Source organism: Rana temporaria, chromosome 4 (genome assembly GCF_905171775.1).
Source record: "Rana temporaria chromosome 4, aRanTem1.1, whole genome shotgun sequence".
NCBI classification, from domain to species: Eukaryota; Metazoa; Chordata; class Amphibia; order Anura; family Ranidae; genus Rana; species Rana temporaria.
Window position 1 is genome coordinate 36493756 of NC_053492.1, and position 17837 is coordinate 36511592.

General features: G+C 44.6%; 1 protein-coding gene across 2 annotated transcripts in view; it reads left to right on the forward strand.

Annotated features, from left to right (window-relative positions):
• The window catches only part of MAPRE3 (microtubule associated protein RP/EB family member 3), a 157459-nt gene that overhangs the window by 61384 nt on the left and 78238 nt on the right, over positions 1–17837 (forward strand). The window contains exons 2-3 of one of the 2 annotated variants that reach the window (XM_040348248.1): positions 1360–1403; positions 6747–6869. In XM_040348248.1, coding sequence (XP_040204182.1) covers positions 6796–6869 — 74 coding nt within the window. In that variant the 5' untranslated portion in view covers positions 1360–1403; positions 6747–6795. The remainder of the gene's footprint in view (positions 1–1359; positions 1404–6746; positions 6870–17837) is intronic. The other variant, XM_040348249.1, reaches the window with a different exon arrangement.

Below are 17837 nucleotides of genomic sequence, written 5' to 3' on the forward strand. Positions count from 1 at the left end.
AGATAATAATGTTTGCGGCTCACTGAACAGCCTCTCTTATTTCCAATGACTGGGCACAAAGACTGATAGTAGGAGCTCGCACACAGCAGAGAACCCAATAATGCCGTGTTGACATCAATAGAGTTCGCTGCATCAATATACTGTGGGCCAGATTCAGATACATTGGAGTATCTTTCGGCGCGGCGTAACGTATCTCAGATACGTTACGCCGCCGTAAATTAGGGCGCAAGTTCTGTATTCAGAAAGAACTTGCGCCCTTAGTTACGGCGGCGTAACGTATGAGGTCCGGCGTAAGCCCGCCTAATTCAAATGTGGATGATGTGGGCGTGTTTTATTTAAATTCACTGTGACCCCACGTATATGACGTGTTTTACGAACGGCGCATGCGCCGTTCGTGAAAAAATTCCAGTGCGCATGCTCGAAATTACGCCGCAAATCGTCATTGCTTTAGACGTGAACGTAACTTACGTACAGCCCTATTCGCGAACGACTTATGCAAACGACGTAAAATTTTCAAAATTCAACGCGGGAACGACGTCCATACTTAATTTTATCATACTTAACATAGGATACCCCTCATATAGCAGGGGTAACTTTACGCCGGAAAAAGCCTAACGTAAACGATGTAAAAAAATGCGCCGGGCGGACGTACCTTTCTGAATCGGCGTAAATACCTAATTTGCATATTCATCGCGGAAATATACGGAAGCGCCACCTAGCGGCCAGCGTAAATATGCAGCCTAAGATACAACGGTGTAAGACACTTACGCTGGTCGGATCTTAGGGAAATTCTGGCGTATCTTGCTTTCTGAATACAGAAAGAAGATACGCGGTCGCTTCGTAGCACTTACGCGGCGTATCAATAGATACGCCGGCGTAAAGGCTATCTGAATCCGGGCCTGTGAGTGTAGAACAGTAATTAGGGGCTCAGCACTTAATGTCTTTCCTTAATTGGCCACAAGATGTCCTCAATCTTCTTGGTTGAATGAGTATCACGGAGACTGAGGACATCTTGTGGCCAAAATTAGGTACTGAATGAGACAGCTTTCAAATTAAGCTGAGTATTGCAGCTGGAGCAGAGTTTCTTTTTTTAAACACCAGGGGAACATTTCAACTTTACATATAGGTAAAACATATGACTGTAAAGCACAGCTGTCCTTTAAATAAGTGAAAGCACAGCCCCACTGCAATGGATATTTTTTTATTTGCCCAGAGTTAGGCTTTAACAATAAGATACTGATGGACATCCATATGCCTTTCCTATTATCTGCCTATATATGTGGAATTCTATATTGGATTTGTTATATTGTTGGTATATGTTGGTGTGTCTAATTGCAATGGTTTGTGTTTCCTCTGCAGGAATTCCTTCTGTCCGGTGACTAGAAGCCTCTATATGCAGAAATGTAAGACTCGGCCTCTTTATTATATATACATGTTTGTTTTTATTGGTGGTAATGGTGATCATGTTTTTTGTACTTTACTACTTCATGGGGTGCCTCCAGCATCCCGGCAACCACTAGCCCTGTGTAGGAAGCTGTCACATTCACATACCACCACCTCTCTATACTCCAATTTACAATACTGCTAGTTTGCTTATCTGTGAACTGGCGGTAGTTTTTTGAGAAACTATCACAGTCATAGCAAAAATCAGAGGAAAGGTATATGGACAGCTGCACACCAAAAATAACCTTAGAAGGTAGCCTTTATTTGTGCAAAAGGATTAAAGCACTACAAAACACAGCAAGCAGTGGGATAGATATAGCTGACGCGTTTCGCACAGAGGTCTAGTGCTTAGTTATAGCTATCACAGCCATAGCGACAGATTATATAAGTGGTGTTAGTAAGAGCAGGAGTGGACTGACAACTCATGGGGCCCCGGGCAATAGGAGATTATGGGGCCCCCGGGCAATAGGAAATTATTGGGCCCCTGGGCAATAGGAGATTATTGGGCCCCCAGGCAATAGGAAATGATTGGGCCCCCAGGCAATAGGAAATGATTGGGCCCCCAGGCAATAGGAAATCATTGGGCCCCTGGGCAATAGGAGATTATGGGGCACCCAGGCAATAGATTATGGGGCCACACAGTATACACACATACATACAGTATACATACACAGTATACACACACAGTATACATACACACAGAATACACATACACACACTGAAAAGGTACTGGAGAGGCGGGGCAGCTATAATCTTGGGATTTAAAAAAAAAAAAAAGATTTTCACATACTGTCCCTGGTTTTACTGAGGCTGGCAACCCTGATAGGGCCCCCTAGTGGCATGGGGCCCTCGGTCAGTGCCCGAGTGCCCGAAAGGTCAGTCCACCCCTGAGTAAGAGCTACCTAAATGTGGCACATGTGACGGTTCTGGTACCGAAACTGGTGCAAAGCTTTCATTAATGAAGTGAAGGCTGTGTTAAAGAGGCTTTATTATTTTATTGCATTCCCCTGAATGACATTTTGCGCTGATAACTTGACTTTGACTTGACTTTATTTGTGATTTTTTTTTCTGCTTGGGGTTAAACTTTATGGGGTAGATTCAGATAGATCAGCGGATCTTTAGATGCGCGTAATCTATCTTATTTACGATCCGCCAGCGCAAGTTTTTGAGGCAAGTGCTGTATTCAGAAAGCACTTGCCTCTAAAGGTGCGCCGGTGGATCGTAAATCCCCCGGCGGAATTCAAATTCCGCGGCTAGGGGGAGTTTACTATTTAAATCAGTCCCCGCGCCGATCGTACTGCGCATTCGCCGCCGGCTAAATTTCCCAACGTGCATTGCTCCAAATGACGTCGCTAGGACGTCATTGGTTTCGACGTGTACGTAAATTACGTCCATCCGTATTCGCGACCGACTTACGCAAACGACGTAAAAAATTAAAAACTCGGCGCGGGAACGACGGCCATACTTAACATAGGATACGCCGCATATAGCAGGAGTAACTATCCGCCGGAAAAAGCCGAACGCAAACGACGTAAAAAAAAAAAGCGACGGGCGGGCGTTCGTTTCTGAATCGGCGGATCTCCTCATTTGCATATTCGTCGCTTATACAAACAGGAGCGCCACCTAGCGGCCAGCGGGAGATTGCAGCCTAAGATCCGATGGTGTAAGTCACTTACACCTGTCGGATCTTAGGGAGATCTATGCGGAACCTGATTCTATGAATCAGGCGCATAGATCCGACCGTCGGATCTCAGAGATACGACGGCGTATCAGGAGATACGCCGTCGTATCTCTATCTGAATCTGCCCCACTATTTCCATACAGGTTGCAATGGGATCTCATTATAGATTCTATTTGTCAGTGAAAAGAATTGAATAAATAGTCCACTTTCTCTTGGTTGATTTCTGGGAATCTGAGTTGAAGAAATTCCATTTAAAGGGGTTGTAAAGGTAAATGTTTTTTCACCTTTTTTCGACGCGGGAACGACGGCCATACTTTATACAGCACATACGTGTGCTGTGTAAAGTTAGGGCACCCAAAACGACGACTAAATTTGCGAAGGGAAACAAGACTAGCAGCGACGTAGCGAACGCGAAAAACCGGTGTGGATCGCCGTAACTCCTAATTTGCATACCCGACACTGGTTTACGACGCAAACTCCCCCCAGTGGCGGTCGCGGTACTGCATCCTAAGATCCGACGGTGTAAAACAATTACACCTGTCAGATCTTAGGGCTATCTATGCCTAACTGATTGTATGAATCAGTCGCATAGATACTCTGAGAGATACGACGGAGTATCTGAGATACTCCGTCGTATCTCAGCTGTGAACCTGGCCCTTAGCGTTTGCAGGTCAGTCATTTCTTTAGTAGTAGGTTGTTTTTGTTTTTTTAATCATTTTTTTATTGTATTAGCCCTCAAATGGTTGACGTTGCCTAATAATTGCTACATGTTAGACCAGCTTTCAAGGTTGCTTTTATATATTTTCTAAGTATTTATCTTTAGGACCTTTGCCAGAGTTCGATGCCCCGTACACACGATCGGTTTTCCCGTCGGAAAAAAGTTGGATGTTTTTTCCAACAGAATTCCTCTCAAGCCTGCCTTGCGTACACACGGTCACATAAAAGTTCGGTGAACTTTTGACTGCCAAGAACGCGGTGACGTAAAAGACTACGACGAGCCAAGAAAATGAAGTTCAATGCTTCTGAGCATGCGTCAAATTGTTTCAGAGCATGCGTAGGAATTTTGCGCGTTGGGATTCCGATCAGTTTTTTTTCCTGACGGGGAAAAAAGAAATCCTGCTCTTTATCTTTTTCCAGCAGTTTTTCCATTGGAGCATACACACGGTCGGGATTACCAACCAAAAACTCTCATTAGAATTTTTCCAACAGGAAAACCGATCGCGTGTACTTGGCATGACACTTTATTTAGAAAGTTCAGAGAGGGGGAGACGGAGGTTACCTGAAGTCCAACAGTTGCTGCCCATCGACTGCCTGACCACTCATTTAGAAGCTTGGAGACAGTGAGTGAGGTTGGACAGTTGATGGTCAGCAGGTGATGTTTGACTGATCACGCCAATCATGGCACTTTCCAAATTTTTCTACTTTTAATTGGTAGGTTTAGGAGGTCATTTCAGGCATGGAGTTATAAGTCAGGTTTAGGACACTGGTAGCGAATTTACCTCTTCATGTTTATAAATGTAACAGTTTCCTTTTTATGGCCTAGCTTGGCTTTCTCCCAGATGAAATTTTGTTATCTGCCCAACTGTTTGTGTCCAAGTGTACCGTGACAAGAATATTGGCCCAGATTCACAAAGACTTACGACGGCATATCTCCAGATACGCCGTCGTAAGTCCGAATGGCCGCCGTCGTATCTATGCGCCTGATTCATAGAATCAGTTACGCATAGATTTGGACAAAATACGAGCGGCGTAAGTCTCCTACGCCGTCGTATCTTGGGTTGCAATAATTACGCTGGCCGCTAGGTGGCGCTTCCTTGATTTACGCGTCAAATATGTAAATGAGCAAGATACGCCGATTCACGAACGTACGTACGTACGTACGTACGTACGTACGCCCGTCGCAATTAGTTACGCCATTTACGTAAGACATACGCCGGCGTAAAAATAAAGCATGTCTCTAGGTGGCGCAGCCCATGCAAAGTATGGACGTCGGAACAAGCGTAGCTTTTTACGTCGTTTGCGTAAGTCGTACGCGAATAGGGCTGTGCGTAAGTTACGTTCATGTCACAGGCATTGAGCCGACGTATATTTGGGCGTAAATACGACGTGATACTGAGCATGCGCGCGAATGCGCCGTTTGTTCGGCCATGCATCTACATGGGGTCAAGCCTCATTTAAATACAACACGCCCCCTACCAGCCTACTTTGAATTACGTGTGCTTACGCCGGCCCATTTACGCTACTCCACAGTAACTTAGGACGAAAGTGCTTTGTGAATACAGCACTTGCCTCTCTAAGTTGCGGTGGCATAGCGTAAATACGATACGCTACGCCCGCGCAATGTAGAGCGGCCGTACGTGAATCTAGGCCATTGTATCTAAAATGAAGATTATGCTCTGAGTATATCATGTATGTTTGTCATTGTAGGCATAGTAGTTCCTGTTATAGAGCAGATTTTTGTAATGTATGGACATCTGCTTCCCACATTCCTGTGTTCTGCTTTGTTCCTTTGCTATCAGCATGAATCACTTCTGACAAGTTTTCCTGACCCCAAGAGAAAAATGGTGACAGGGGAGGGACCTCCCGCAGATTGTCTGTTCCTGCGTGCTGTGTAGAAGGGGGTGTGTCTCTTCCCTCCAATCAGCTCTCAGAGCTCTCCTCACTGAGTGTAATTTTTTTCTGAACTCTCAGGCCCCGTACACACGACCGAGGAACTCGACGTGCCAAACACATCGAGTTCCTCGTCGAGTTCAGTGTGGAAGCCGCCGAGGAACTCGGCGGGCCGACTTTTCCATTGACTAACGAGAAAATAGAGAACATGTTCTCTTTTCGGCCCGACGAGTTCCTCGTCGGCTTCCTCGCTGAAAAGTCTACACACGACCGAGTTTCTCCCCAGAATCCAGCTCCGACCGAGTTTCTGGCTGAATTCTGCCGAGAAACTCGGTCGTGTGTATGGGGCCTCAGACAAGCGTTATAAATTCAGCATGTAAAAGAGAAGACTGCATATAAACAAGTACAACTTATGTAGGAGGATTTTTTTTCATCTCTGTGTATCATCTGAATCCACACACTTCACTGGGTATATGTTATGCCGCGTACACACGATCGTAAATTCCGACAAGAAAACTGTGGATTTTTTTTCCGACAAAATGTTGGCTCAGACTTGTGTTGCATACACACAGTCACACAAAATTCCAACCGTCAAGAACGCGGTGACGTACAACACTACACCGAGCCGAGAAAAATTAAGTTTAATGATTTCGAGCATGCGTCAAATTGATTCTGAGCATGCATGTTTTTTTACGCGTCGGAGAACTTTTCCCGTCTGAAAAATTGAGATCCATTTTTTGCAGGTGGAAATTCCTGACAGAAAAAGTCAGATGGAGCCTACACACGGTCAGAATTTCCGACCAAAAGCTCACATCGGACTTTTCTTGTCAGAATTTCCGATCGTGTGTAAAGGTTTACACCCACTTTAAATGAAACCTTTATTCCTTATTCTGGCCCGAAGGTTTTTAAATAGTGACGCATAAACCATTTTAGAAAGATCAGCAGCTGTACACGTGCAATGTAGACAATAATTGCAGTTCTGTAGGTCATCATTGTTTTTCTAACTTCATAGAGTCCTCTGGGTGGCGCCAGAACTCGGAGGTCATCAATCAGGTATCATCATGAGCACCCATTCTTCATCTTCTTCCAGCCATACATTCCCAAAGTGGAGGAAATCTTCTGGATCACCAGTCAGGTGCCCTATGTTTAGAGCCAGCTGCCCTGCATGAACCTGTGTTACCTGCTCAGCCATAGCCAGCTCCTGTCCTGTGTTATCTTTGTGTCCAGAAGGTGTGCAGGGCTCTTGTGTTTGCTGTATGTTCAGGAACACCCAGAGTAAGGTGGTCAGAGAACTGTATTTGTTTGTGATCGGCGCAGGAATGCCTGGATTGACTTGTTTGGGAACCCCGGGCTGATGCCTGGTAAGGAACTCTTGGAATAATGGCTATTCAGAAGCCTATTGGATAAAGTGGAGGGAGAACACCGGCAATGACTTGGTGGGAGAACTGTACTTCACTTGTCTCAGAACACCCAGACTGACTTAATGGGCAGTACATTATTTCTGTAGGGAATTATCAAGAATGGTGCAGATAGGGATACAGCTAAACTACAACATAATAATGCATTTACCCTATATACTCGAGTACAAGCAGACCCGAATATAAGCCGACCCGAATATAAGCCGACCCGAATATAAGCCGACCCAAATATAAGCCGACCCAAATATAAGTCGACCCAAATATAAGCGGACCCGAATATAAGCCGACCCAAATATAAGTCGACCCAAATATAAGCGGACCCGAATATAAGTCGACCCAAATATAAGCTGACCCGAGTACAAGCCGACCCGAGTATGAGCCGGCCCGAGTATAAGCCGACCCGAGTATAAGCCGACCCGAGTATAAGCCGACCCAAATATAAGCCGACCCGAGTATAAGCCGACCCGAATATAAGCCGACCCGAGTATAAGCCGACCCGAGTATAAGCCGACCCGAGTATAAGCCGACCCGAGTATAAGCCGACCCAAATATAAGCCGACCCAAGTATAAGCCGACCCGAGTATAAGCCGACCCGAATATAAGCCGACCCAAATATAAGCCGACCCGAGTACAAGCCGACCCGAGTATAAGCCGACCCGAGTATAAGCCGACCCGAGTACAAGCCGACCCGAGTATAAGCCGACCCGAGTACGAGCCGACCCGAGTACGAGCCGACCCGAGTATAAGCCGACCCGAATATAAGCCGACCCAAATATAAGCCGACCCGAGTATAAGCCGACCCGAATATAAGCCGACCCAAATATAAGCCGACCCGAGTATAAGCCGACCCGAATATAAGCCGACCCGAGTATAGGCTGAGGTACCTAATTTTACCACAAAAAAATGTGAAAACATATTGACTCCAGTATAAGCCTAGGGTGATAATGCAGCAGCTACTGTAAGCGCAAAAGAGGGTCAACAATGCCCATTTGCATGCCTCACTGTGCCCATTGCAACCACACTGTGACCAACCTCACTGTGCCCATTGCAACCACACTGTGACCAACCTCACTGTGCCCATTGCAACCGCACTGTGTCCAACCTCACTGTGTCCAACCTCACTGCGCCCATTGCAACCTCACTGTGCCAACTTCACTGTGCCCAACCTCACTATGCCCATTGCAACCTCACTGTGCCCATTGCAACCATACTGTACCGACCTCACTGTGCCCATTGCAACCTCACTGTGCCGTCCTCACTGTGCCCATCCTCGCTGTGCCCAAGTCAGTGTACCTGAAATTGACAGGCTGCGGGCGTCCATTGTTTAAAAGTCGTGGTCTCCTCCTGGTCCCTTCTGTGATAGGCGTTTCTTAGCAGACACAGTTCCGCCTATCACGGACGTTCTCTCATGCTCGGACTCAGTTTCCCAGCAGACACTGTGTTCAGTGTTCCTCCAATCATGGACGTCCTCTTGTCCGAGGTTGAAAAGGCGTCCGTGATTGGCGGAACACTGAACACAGTGTCCGCTGGGAAACTGAGTCTGAGGATGAGAGAACGTCCGTGATAGGTGGAACTGTATCTGCTGGGAAACGCCTATCACGGAAGAGACCAGGAGGAGACCGTGACTTTTAAACAATGGACGCCCGCAGCCTGTCAATAATTTCAGGTACACTGATTCGAGTATAAGCCAAGGGGGGTATTTTCAGCCTTATACTCGAGTATATACAGTATGTGTGTTGTGGGGGTGTAGGATAATACAAAAAAGCCCATAGGCCCAAAGCTATCCATGGCAGCTCCTCAACGAGGCTGAAGTAATCTCTAAAATGTATAAAGGAAATAGCAGAGGGCACCAACCAAGTGCAGTATATTGAAAAATACTTTATTAAAAATCACAAGTGGCAAGAGCTACAGTCTTGAAAAAGGAACAATTATGCTTCGAAACATTTAGCCATGCTTCCCACACTGCGGCCCCCAGGTGTGACGCCACTTCCGGTCTTGTACAGTATTTGTGCTCCAAGGTGGCGCCAGGATCTCCAGTTTCTGGTGTCCTACACAGCCCCTGGCAGCAGAATTTGCTCCCTGGCTCCTGAAGACGCACTGAGGCTCAACAATGAATCACACTGGTGGATTATATGCTCTTATCCTTATGCATCTTGTGAGTTGCTGTGGGTCTTTTCCTATATACTGCATTTAGTTGGTGTCCTTTGCTGTTTCCATTACATCTTCAGGAACACGCTGACTGACCTGGTGGGAGAGTGGTACTTACCTGTTTACAGGCACCCAGACTGATTTCATAGTAAAGCTGTGCTTTTCATGTTAAAGAACACCTAGACTGGCTTAATCAGGTATCAGTATTATTTAGAAGCTCATACACTCGATCGGACTTCCATCGGACTTTCCATGGATTTTTGTCCGAAGGGCGTTGGCCGTGAACTTGTTCTGCATACACACGGCAGAACATTTTCAGCCAACTTTCACCTCTTTACCGCCACCCTTTGGGCAACTTCTGCTATTGTTGTCTGATCTTTAGCATTGGTTCTGAGCATGCGTGTTTGTACTTTGGACTTTAGTCCAAAGGTCTTGTGTACACACGATTGGATTATCCTACATAGGTCATTTGTTGCCGGAAAGTTTAAAAAGTTTGCCTGTTGAAAAACCAAAAACAATTGTCCGATGGAGCATACCCGCGGTCGGATTGTCCGATAAAACACGTCCGTCGGACCATTGTTGTCAAAAAGTCTGATCGTGTGTATGGGCCTTTATAGAAATAACGGGCCAGATTCAGGTACAAATGCAGCGGCGTAACGTATGTCAATTATGTTACACCGCCGCAAGTTTTCAGCGCAAGTGCTTGATTCACAAAGCACTTGCCTGTAAACTTGCGGCGGCGTAGCGTAAAGCCGTCCGGCGCAAGCCCGCCTAATTCAAATGGGGCGTGTATCATTTAAATTAGGCGCGTTCCCGCGCCGAACGTACTGCGCATGCTCCGTTTTTAAATTTTCCGCCGTGCTTTGCGCGAAATGACGTCTCACAACGTAATTTTTGGAACGGCGACGTGCGTTACGTCCTTTCCTATTCCCGGACGTCTTACGCAAAAAATAAATAAATTAAAATTCGACGTGGGAACAACGGCCATACTTTAACATGGGCTGTCTATTTTTACACCACCTAAATAGCAATCGCAACTTTACGACGGGAAAAGCCGACTAGCGACGACGTAAGAGAATGCGACGAACGCGCGTACCTTCGTGGATCGCCGTAAACAGCTAATTAGCATACCCAACGCGGAAAACGACGCGAACTCCACCCAGGGGGCGCCGAAGTATTGCATCCTAAGATCCGAAGGCGTACGAAGCCGTACGCCTGTCGGATCTTAGCCAAATGCCATCGTATCTTTGTTTGTGAATTCAAAATAAAGATACGACGCTGCAAATTTGAAAGTACGCCGGAGTATCAGCAGATACTCCGGCGTACTTTTTCTGTGAATCTGGCCCTTCTAGTCTAACTTTGTCAGGTAGATAGAGGAAGAACACTTAAGCCTCATACACATGATCCAACTTTATGGCCATAATTGTCAAAAGGACGTGTTGTGTCGGATAATCCGACCGTGTGTATGCTCCATCAGACAATTGTTGGCTGAATTAACGACAACACAAGTTGGCTGTTCATGCTCACCAACTGTTGGGCAATAAGTTACGTCGGTTTAACCGATCGTGTGTACGCAAGTTGGTCCAACTAAAATCCGATGTACAAACACACATGCTCAGAACCAATGTTAAACATCAGGCAACAATAGCAGCAGTTGCCCAAAGGGTGGCGGTAAAGAAGCTGAAAAACAACGTGGTTTGGTGAATGTTGGCGGAAAATGTTGAGCCGTGTGTATGCAGAACTCCTTTCGGACCAAAATCCACGGAAAAGTTGGTTGGAAGTCCGATCGTGTGTATGAGGCTTTAGAATGACTTGGTGGTAGAACTCTACCATACCAATTTAGGAAGCCCCAGACTGACTTAGTCAGTTGTCAGTATTTGAAGCCTTTTTAAGAACTCCTGGGTGGTTTGGTCAGAAAAGATTGATTTTATGCAAACAGGCCCCACAAGAAACTGTATTGTATCTGTTGAGGAATAGCCAGACTGATTGGTTCTAGTAGTGGTACCATAGCTGTTTGGGAACACCCAGACTTGTTTTTTCTGGTAGTAGTACCATAGCTGTTTGGGAACACCCAGACTTGGTTTTTCTGGTAGTAGTACCATAGCTGTTTGGGAACACCCTGACTTGTTTTTTCTGGTAGTAGTACCATATCTGTTTGGGAACACCCAGACCTGTTTTTTCTGGTAGTAGTACTATATCTGTTTGGGAATACTCAGACTTGGTTTTTCTGGTAGTAGTACCATAGCTGTTTGGGAACACCCAGACTGGTTTTTTCTGGTAGTAGTACCATATCTGTTTGGGAACACCCAGACTTGGTTTTTCTGGTAGTAGTAACATAGCTGTTTGGGAACACCCAGACTTGGTTTTTCTGGTAGTAGTACCATAGCTGTTTGGGAACACCCAGACTTGGTTTTTCTGGTAGTAGTACCATAGCTGTTTGGGAACACCCTGACTTGTTTTTTCTGGTAGTAGTACCATAGCTGTTTGGGAACACCCTGACTTGTTTTTTCTGGTAGTAGTACCATATCTGTTTGGGAACACCCAGACCTGTTTTTTCTGGTAGTAGTACTATATCTGTTTGGGAATACTCAGACTTGGTTTTTCTGGTAGTAGTACCATAGCTGTTTGGGAACACCCAGACTTGTTTTTTCTGGTAGTAGTACCATATCTGTTTGGGAATACTCAGACTTGGTTTTTCTGGTAGTAGTACCATAGCTGTTTGGGAACACCCAGACTGGTTTTTTCTGGTAGTAGTACCATATCTGTTTGGGAACACCCAGACTTGGTTTTTCTGGTAGTAGTAACATAGCTGTTTGGGAACACCCAGACTTGGTTTTTCTGGTAGTAGTACCATAGCTGTTTGGGAACACCCAGACTTGGTTTTTCTGGTAGTAGTACCATAGCTGTTTGGGAACACCCTGACTTGTTTTTTCTGGTAGTAGTACCATAGCTGTTTGGGAACACCCTGACTTGTTTTTTCTGGTAGTAGTACCATATCTGTTTGGGAACACCCAGACCTGTTTTTTCTGGTAGTAGTACTATATCTGTTTGGGAATACTCAGACTTGGTTTTTCTGGTAGTAGTACCATAGCTGTTTGGGAACACCCAGACTTGTTTTTTCTGGTAGTAGTACCATATCTGTTTGGGAACACCCAGACTTGGTTTTTCTGGTAGTAGTAACATAGCTGTTTGGGAACACCCAGACTTGGTTTTTCTGGTAGTAGTACCATAGCTGTTTGGGAACACCCAGACTTGGTTTTTCTGGTAGTAGTACCATAGCTGTTTGGGAACACCCTGACTTGTTTTTTCTGGTAGTAGTACCATAGCTGTTTGGGAACACCCAGACTTGTTTTTTCTGGTAGTAGTACCATATCTGTTTGGGAACACCCAGACCTGTTTTTTCTGGTAGTAGTACTATATCTGTTTGGGAACACCCAGACTTGGTTTTTCTGGTAGTAGTACCATAGCTGTTTGGGAACACCCAGACTTGTTTTTTTCTGGTAGTAGTACCATAGCTGTTTGGGAACACCCAGACTTGGTTTTTCTGGTAGTAGTACCATAGCTGTTTGGGAACACCCAGACTTGGTTTTTCTGGTAGTAGTACCATAGCTGTTTGGGAAAACCCAGACTTGTTTTTTCTGGTAGTAGTACCATAGCTGTTTGGGAACACCCAGACTTGTTTTTTCTGGTAGTAGTACCATAGCTGTTTGGGAACACCCAGACTTGGTTTTTCTGGTAGTAGTAACATAGCTGTTTGGGAACACCCAGACTTGGTTTTTCTGGTAGTAGTACCATAGCTGTTTGGGAAAACCCAGACTTGTTTTTTCTGGTAGTAGTACCATAGCTGTTTGGGAACACCCAGACTTGTTTTTTCTGGTAGTAGTACCATAGCTGTTTGGGAACACCCAGACTTGTTTTTTCTGGTAGTAGTACCATAGCTGTTTGGGAACACCCTGACTTGTTTTTTCTGGTAGTAGTACCATAACTGTTTGGGAACACCCTGACTTGTTTTTTCTGGTAGTAGTACCATAACTGTTTGGGAACACCCAGACTTGTTTTTTTTCTGGTAGTAGTACCATAGCTGTTTGGGAACACCCAGACTTGTTTTTTCTGGTAGTAGTACCATAGCTGTTTGGGAACACCCTGACTTGTTTTTTCTGGTAGTAGTACCATAGCTGTTTGGGAACACCCAGACTTGTTTTTTCTGGTAGTAGTACCATAGCTGTTTGGGAACACCCTGACTTGTTTTTTCTGGTAGTAGTACCATAACTGTTTGGGAACACCCTGACTTGTTTTTTCTGGTAGTAGTACCATAGCTGTTTGGGAACACCCAGACTTGTTTTTTCTGGTAGTAGTACCATAGCTGTTTGGGAACACCCAGACTTGGTTTTTCTGGTAGTAGTACCATAACTGTTTGGGAACACCCAGACTTGTTTTTTCTGGTAGTAGTACCATAACTGTTTGGGAACACCCAGACTTGTTTTTTCTGGTAGTAGTACCATAGCTGTTTGGGAAAACCCAGACTTGTTTTTCCTGGTAGTAGTAACATAGCTGTTTGGGAACACCCAGACTTGTTTTTTTTCTGGTAGTAGTACCATAGTTGTTTGAGAACACCCAGACTTGTTTTTCCTGGTAGTAGTAACATAGCTGTTTGGGAACACCCAGACTTGTTTTTTCTGGTAGTAGTACCATAGTTGTTTGGGAACACCCAGACTTGTTTTTCCTGGTAGTAGTAACATAGCTGTTTGGGAACACCCAGACTTGTTTTTTCTGGTAGTAGTACCATAGCTGTTTGGGAACACCCAGACTTGTTTTTTCTGGTAGTAGTACCATAGCTGTTTGGGAAAACCCAGACTTGTTTTTTCTGGTAGTAGTACCACATCTGTTTGGGAACACCCTGACTTGGTTTTTCTGGTAGTAGTACCATAGTTGTTTGGGAACACCCAGACTTGTTTTTCCTGGTAGTAGTAACATAGCTGTTTGGGAACACCCAGACTTGTTTTTTTCTGGTAGTAGTACCATAGCTGTTTGGGAACACCCAGACTTGGTTTTTCTGGTAGTGGTACTATAGCTGTTTGGGAACACCCAGACTTGGTTTTTCTGGTAGTGGTACCATAACTGTTTGGGAACACCCAGACTTGTTTTTTCTGGTAGTAGTACCATAGCTGTTTGGGAACACCCAGACTTGTTTTTTCTGGTAGTAGTACCATAACTGTTTGGGAACACCCAGACTTGTTTTTTCTGGTAGTAGTACCATAGCTGTTTGGGAAAACCCAGACTTGTTTTTCCTGGTAGTAGTAACATAGCTGTTTGGGAACACCCAGACTTGTTTTTTCTGGTAGTAGTACCATAGTTGTTTGAGAACACCCAGACTTGTTTTTCCTGGTAGTAGTAACATAGCTGTTTGGGAACACCCAGACTTGTTTTTTCTGGTAGTAGTACCATAGTTGTTTGGGAACACCCAGACTTGTTTTTCCTGGTAGTAGTAACATAGCTGTTTGGGAACACCCAGACTTGTTTTTTTCTGGTAGTAGTACCATAGCTGTTTGGGAACACCCAGACTTGTTTTTTCTGGTAGTAGTACCATAGCTGTTTGGGAAAACCCAGACTTGTTTTTTCTGGTAGTAGTACCACATCTGTTTGGGAACACCCTGACTTGGTTTTTCTGGTAGTAGTACCATAGTTGTTTGGGAACACCCAGACTTGTTTTTCCTGGTAGTAGTAACATAGCTGTTTGGGAACACCCAGACTTGTTTTTTTCTGGTAGTAGTACCATAGCTGTTTGGGAACACCCAGACTTGTTTTTTCTGGTAGTAGTACCATAGCTGTTTGGGAACACCCAGACTTGTTTTTTCTGGTAGTAGTACCATAACTGTTTGGGAACACCCAGACTTGTTTTTTCTGGTAGTAGTACCATAGCTGTTTGGGAACACCCAGACTTGGTTTTTCTGGTAGTAGTACCATAGCTGTTTGGGAACACCCAGACTTGGTTTTTCTGGTAGTAGTACCATAGCTGTTTGGGAACACCCAGACTTGTTTTTTCTGGTAGTAGTACCATAGCTGTTTGGGAACACCCTGACTTGTTTTTTCTGGTAGTAGTACCATAACTGTTTGGGAACACCCTGACTTGTTTTTTCTGGTAGTAGTACCATAGCTGTTTGGGAACACCCAGACTTGTTTTTTCTGGTAGTAGTACCATAGCTGTTTGGGAACACCCAGACTTGGTTTTTCTGGTAGTAGTACCATAACTGTTTGGGAACACCCAGACTTGTTTTTTCTGGTAGTAGTACCATAACTGTTTGGGAACACCCAGACTTGTTTTTTCTGGTAGTAGTACCATAGCTGTTTGGGAAAACCCAGACTTGTTTTTCCTGGTAGTAGTAACATAGCTGTTTGGGAACACCCAGACTTGTTTTTTTTCTGGTAGTAGTACCATAGTTGTTTGAGAACACCCAGACTTGTTTTTCCTGGTAGTAGTAACATAGCTGTTTGGGAACACCCAGACTTGTTTTTTCTGGTAGTAGTACCATAGTTGTTTGGGAACACCCAGACTTGTTTTTCCTGGTAGTAGTAACATAGCTGTTTGGGAACACCCAGACTTGTTTTTTCTGGTAGTAGTACCATAGCTGTTTGGGAACACCCAGACTTGTTTTTTCTGGTAGTAGTACCATAGCTGTTTGGGAAAACCCAGACTTGTTTTTTCTGGTAGTAGTACCACATCTGTTTGGGAACACCCAGACTTGGTTTTTCTGGTAGTAGTACCATAGTTGTTTGGGAACACCCAGACTTGTTTTTCCTGGTAGTAGTAACATAGCTGTTTGGGAACACCCAGACTTGTTTTTTTCTGGTAGTAGTACCATAGCTGTTTGGGAACACCCAGACTTGGTTTTTCTGGTAGTGGTACTATAGCTGTTTGGGAACACCCAGACTTGGTTTTTCTGGTAGTGGTACTATAGCTGTTTGGGAACACCCAGACTTGGTTTTTCTGGTAGTAGTACCATAACTGTTTGGGAACACCCAGACTTGTTTTTTCTGGTAGTAGTACCATAGCTGTTTGGGAACACCCAGACTTGTTTTTTCTGGTAGTAGTACCATAACTGTTTGGGAACACCCAGACTTGTTTTTTCTGGTAGTAGTACCATAGCTGTTTGGGAAAACCCAGACTTGTTTTTCCTGGTAGTAGTAACATAGCTGTTTGGGAACACCCAGACTTGTTTTTTCTGGTAGTAGTACCATAGTTGTTTGAGAACACCCAGACTTGTTTTTCCTGGTAGTAGTAACATAGCTGTTTGGGAACACCCAGACTTGTTTTTTCTGGTAGTAGTACCATAGTTGTTTGGGAACACCCAGACTTGTTTTTCCTGGTAGTAGTAACATAGCTGTTTGGGAACACCCAGACTTGTTTTTTTCTGGTAGTAGTACCATAGCTGTTTGGGAACACCCAGACTTGTTTTTTCTGGTAGTAGTACCATAGCTGTTTGGGAACACCCAGACTTGTTTTTTCTGGTAGTAGTACCATAGCTGTTTGGGAAAACCCAGACTTGTTTTTTCTGGTAGTAGTACCACATCTGTTTGGGAACACCCTGACTTGGTTTTTCTGGTAGTAGTACCATAGTTGTTTGGGAACACCCAGACTTGTTTTTCCTGGTAGTAGTAACATAGCTGTTTGGGAACACCCAGACTTGTTTTTTTCTGGTAGTAGTACCATAGCTGTTTGGGAACACCCAGACTTGGTTTTTCTGGTAGTGGTACTATAGCTGTTTGGGAACACCCAGACTTGGTTTTTCTGGTAGTGGTACTATAGCTGTTTGGGAACACCCAGACTTGGTTTTTCTGGTAGTGGTACTATAGCTGTTTGGGAACACCCAGACTTGGTTTTTCTGGTAGTGGTACTATAGCTGTTTGGGAACACCCAGACTTGTTTTTTCTGGTAGTAGTACCATAGCTGTTTGGGAACACCCAGACTTGTTTTTTCTGGTAGTAGTACCATAACTGTTTGGGAACACCCAGACTTGGTTTTTCTGGTAGTAGTACCATATCTGTTTGGGAACACCCAGACTTGGTTTTTCTGGTAGTAGTACCATAGTTGTTTGGGAACACCCAGACTTGGTTTTTCTGGTAGTAGTACTATAGCTGTTTGGGAACACCCAGACTTGGTTTTTCTGGTAGTAGTACTATAGCTGTTTGGGAACACCCAGACTTGGTTTTTCTGGTAGTAGTACTATAGCTGTTTGGGAACACCCAGACTTGGTTTTTCTGGTAGTAGTACCATAGTTGTTTGGGAACACCCAGGTTGAAATGCTCAGGTAATGGTTTTTATACCTATTTGGGAAATGATTCTAGTAGTGCTACAATATCTGTTCTGAGAAAACCAGCCTGCCTTGTTCTGGTAGTGGTACAGTACTAGGGATGAAAACCTGTAAGGAAGGAGTGTGGAGGGAGTGCACGGGGAACCTACCTGCTTTATTTCCAAATTCATAGAAAAGGTGCCTACTGTAGAACATTTTCGTCTTCACTGTAGATAACAAAAGGGAATT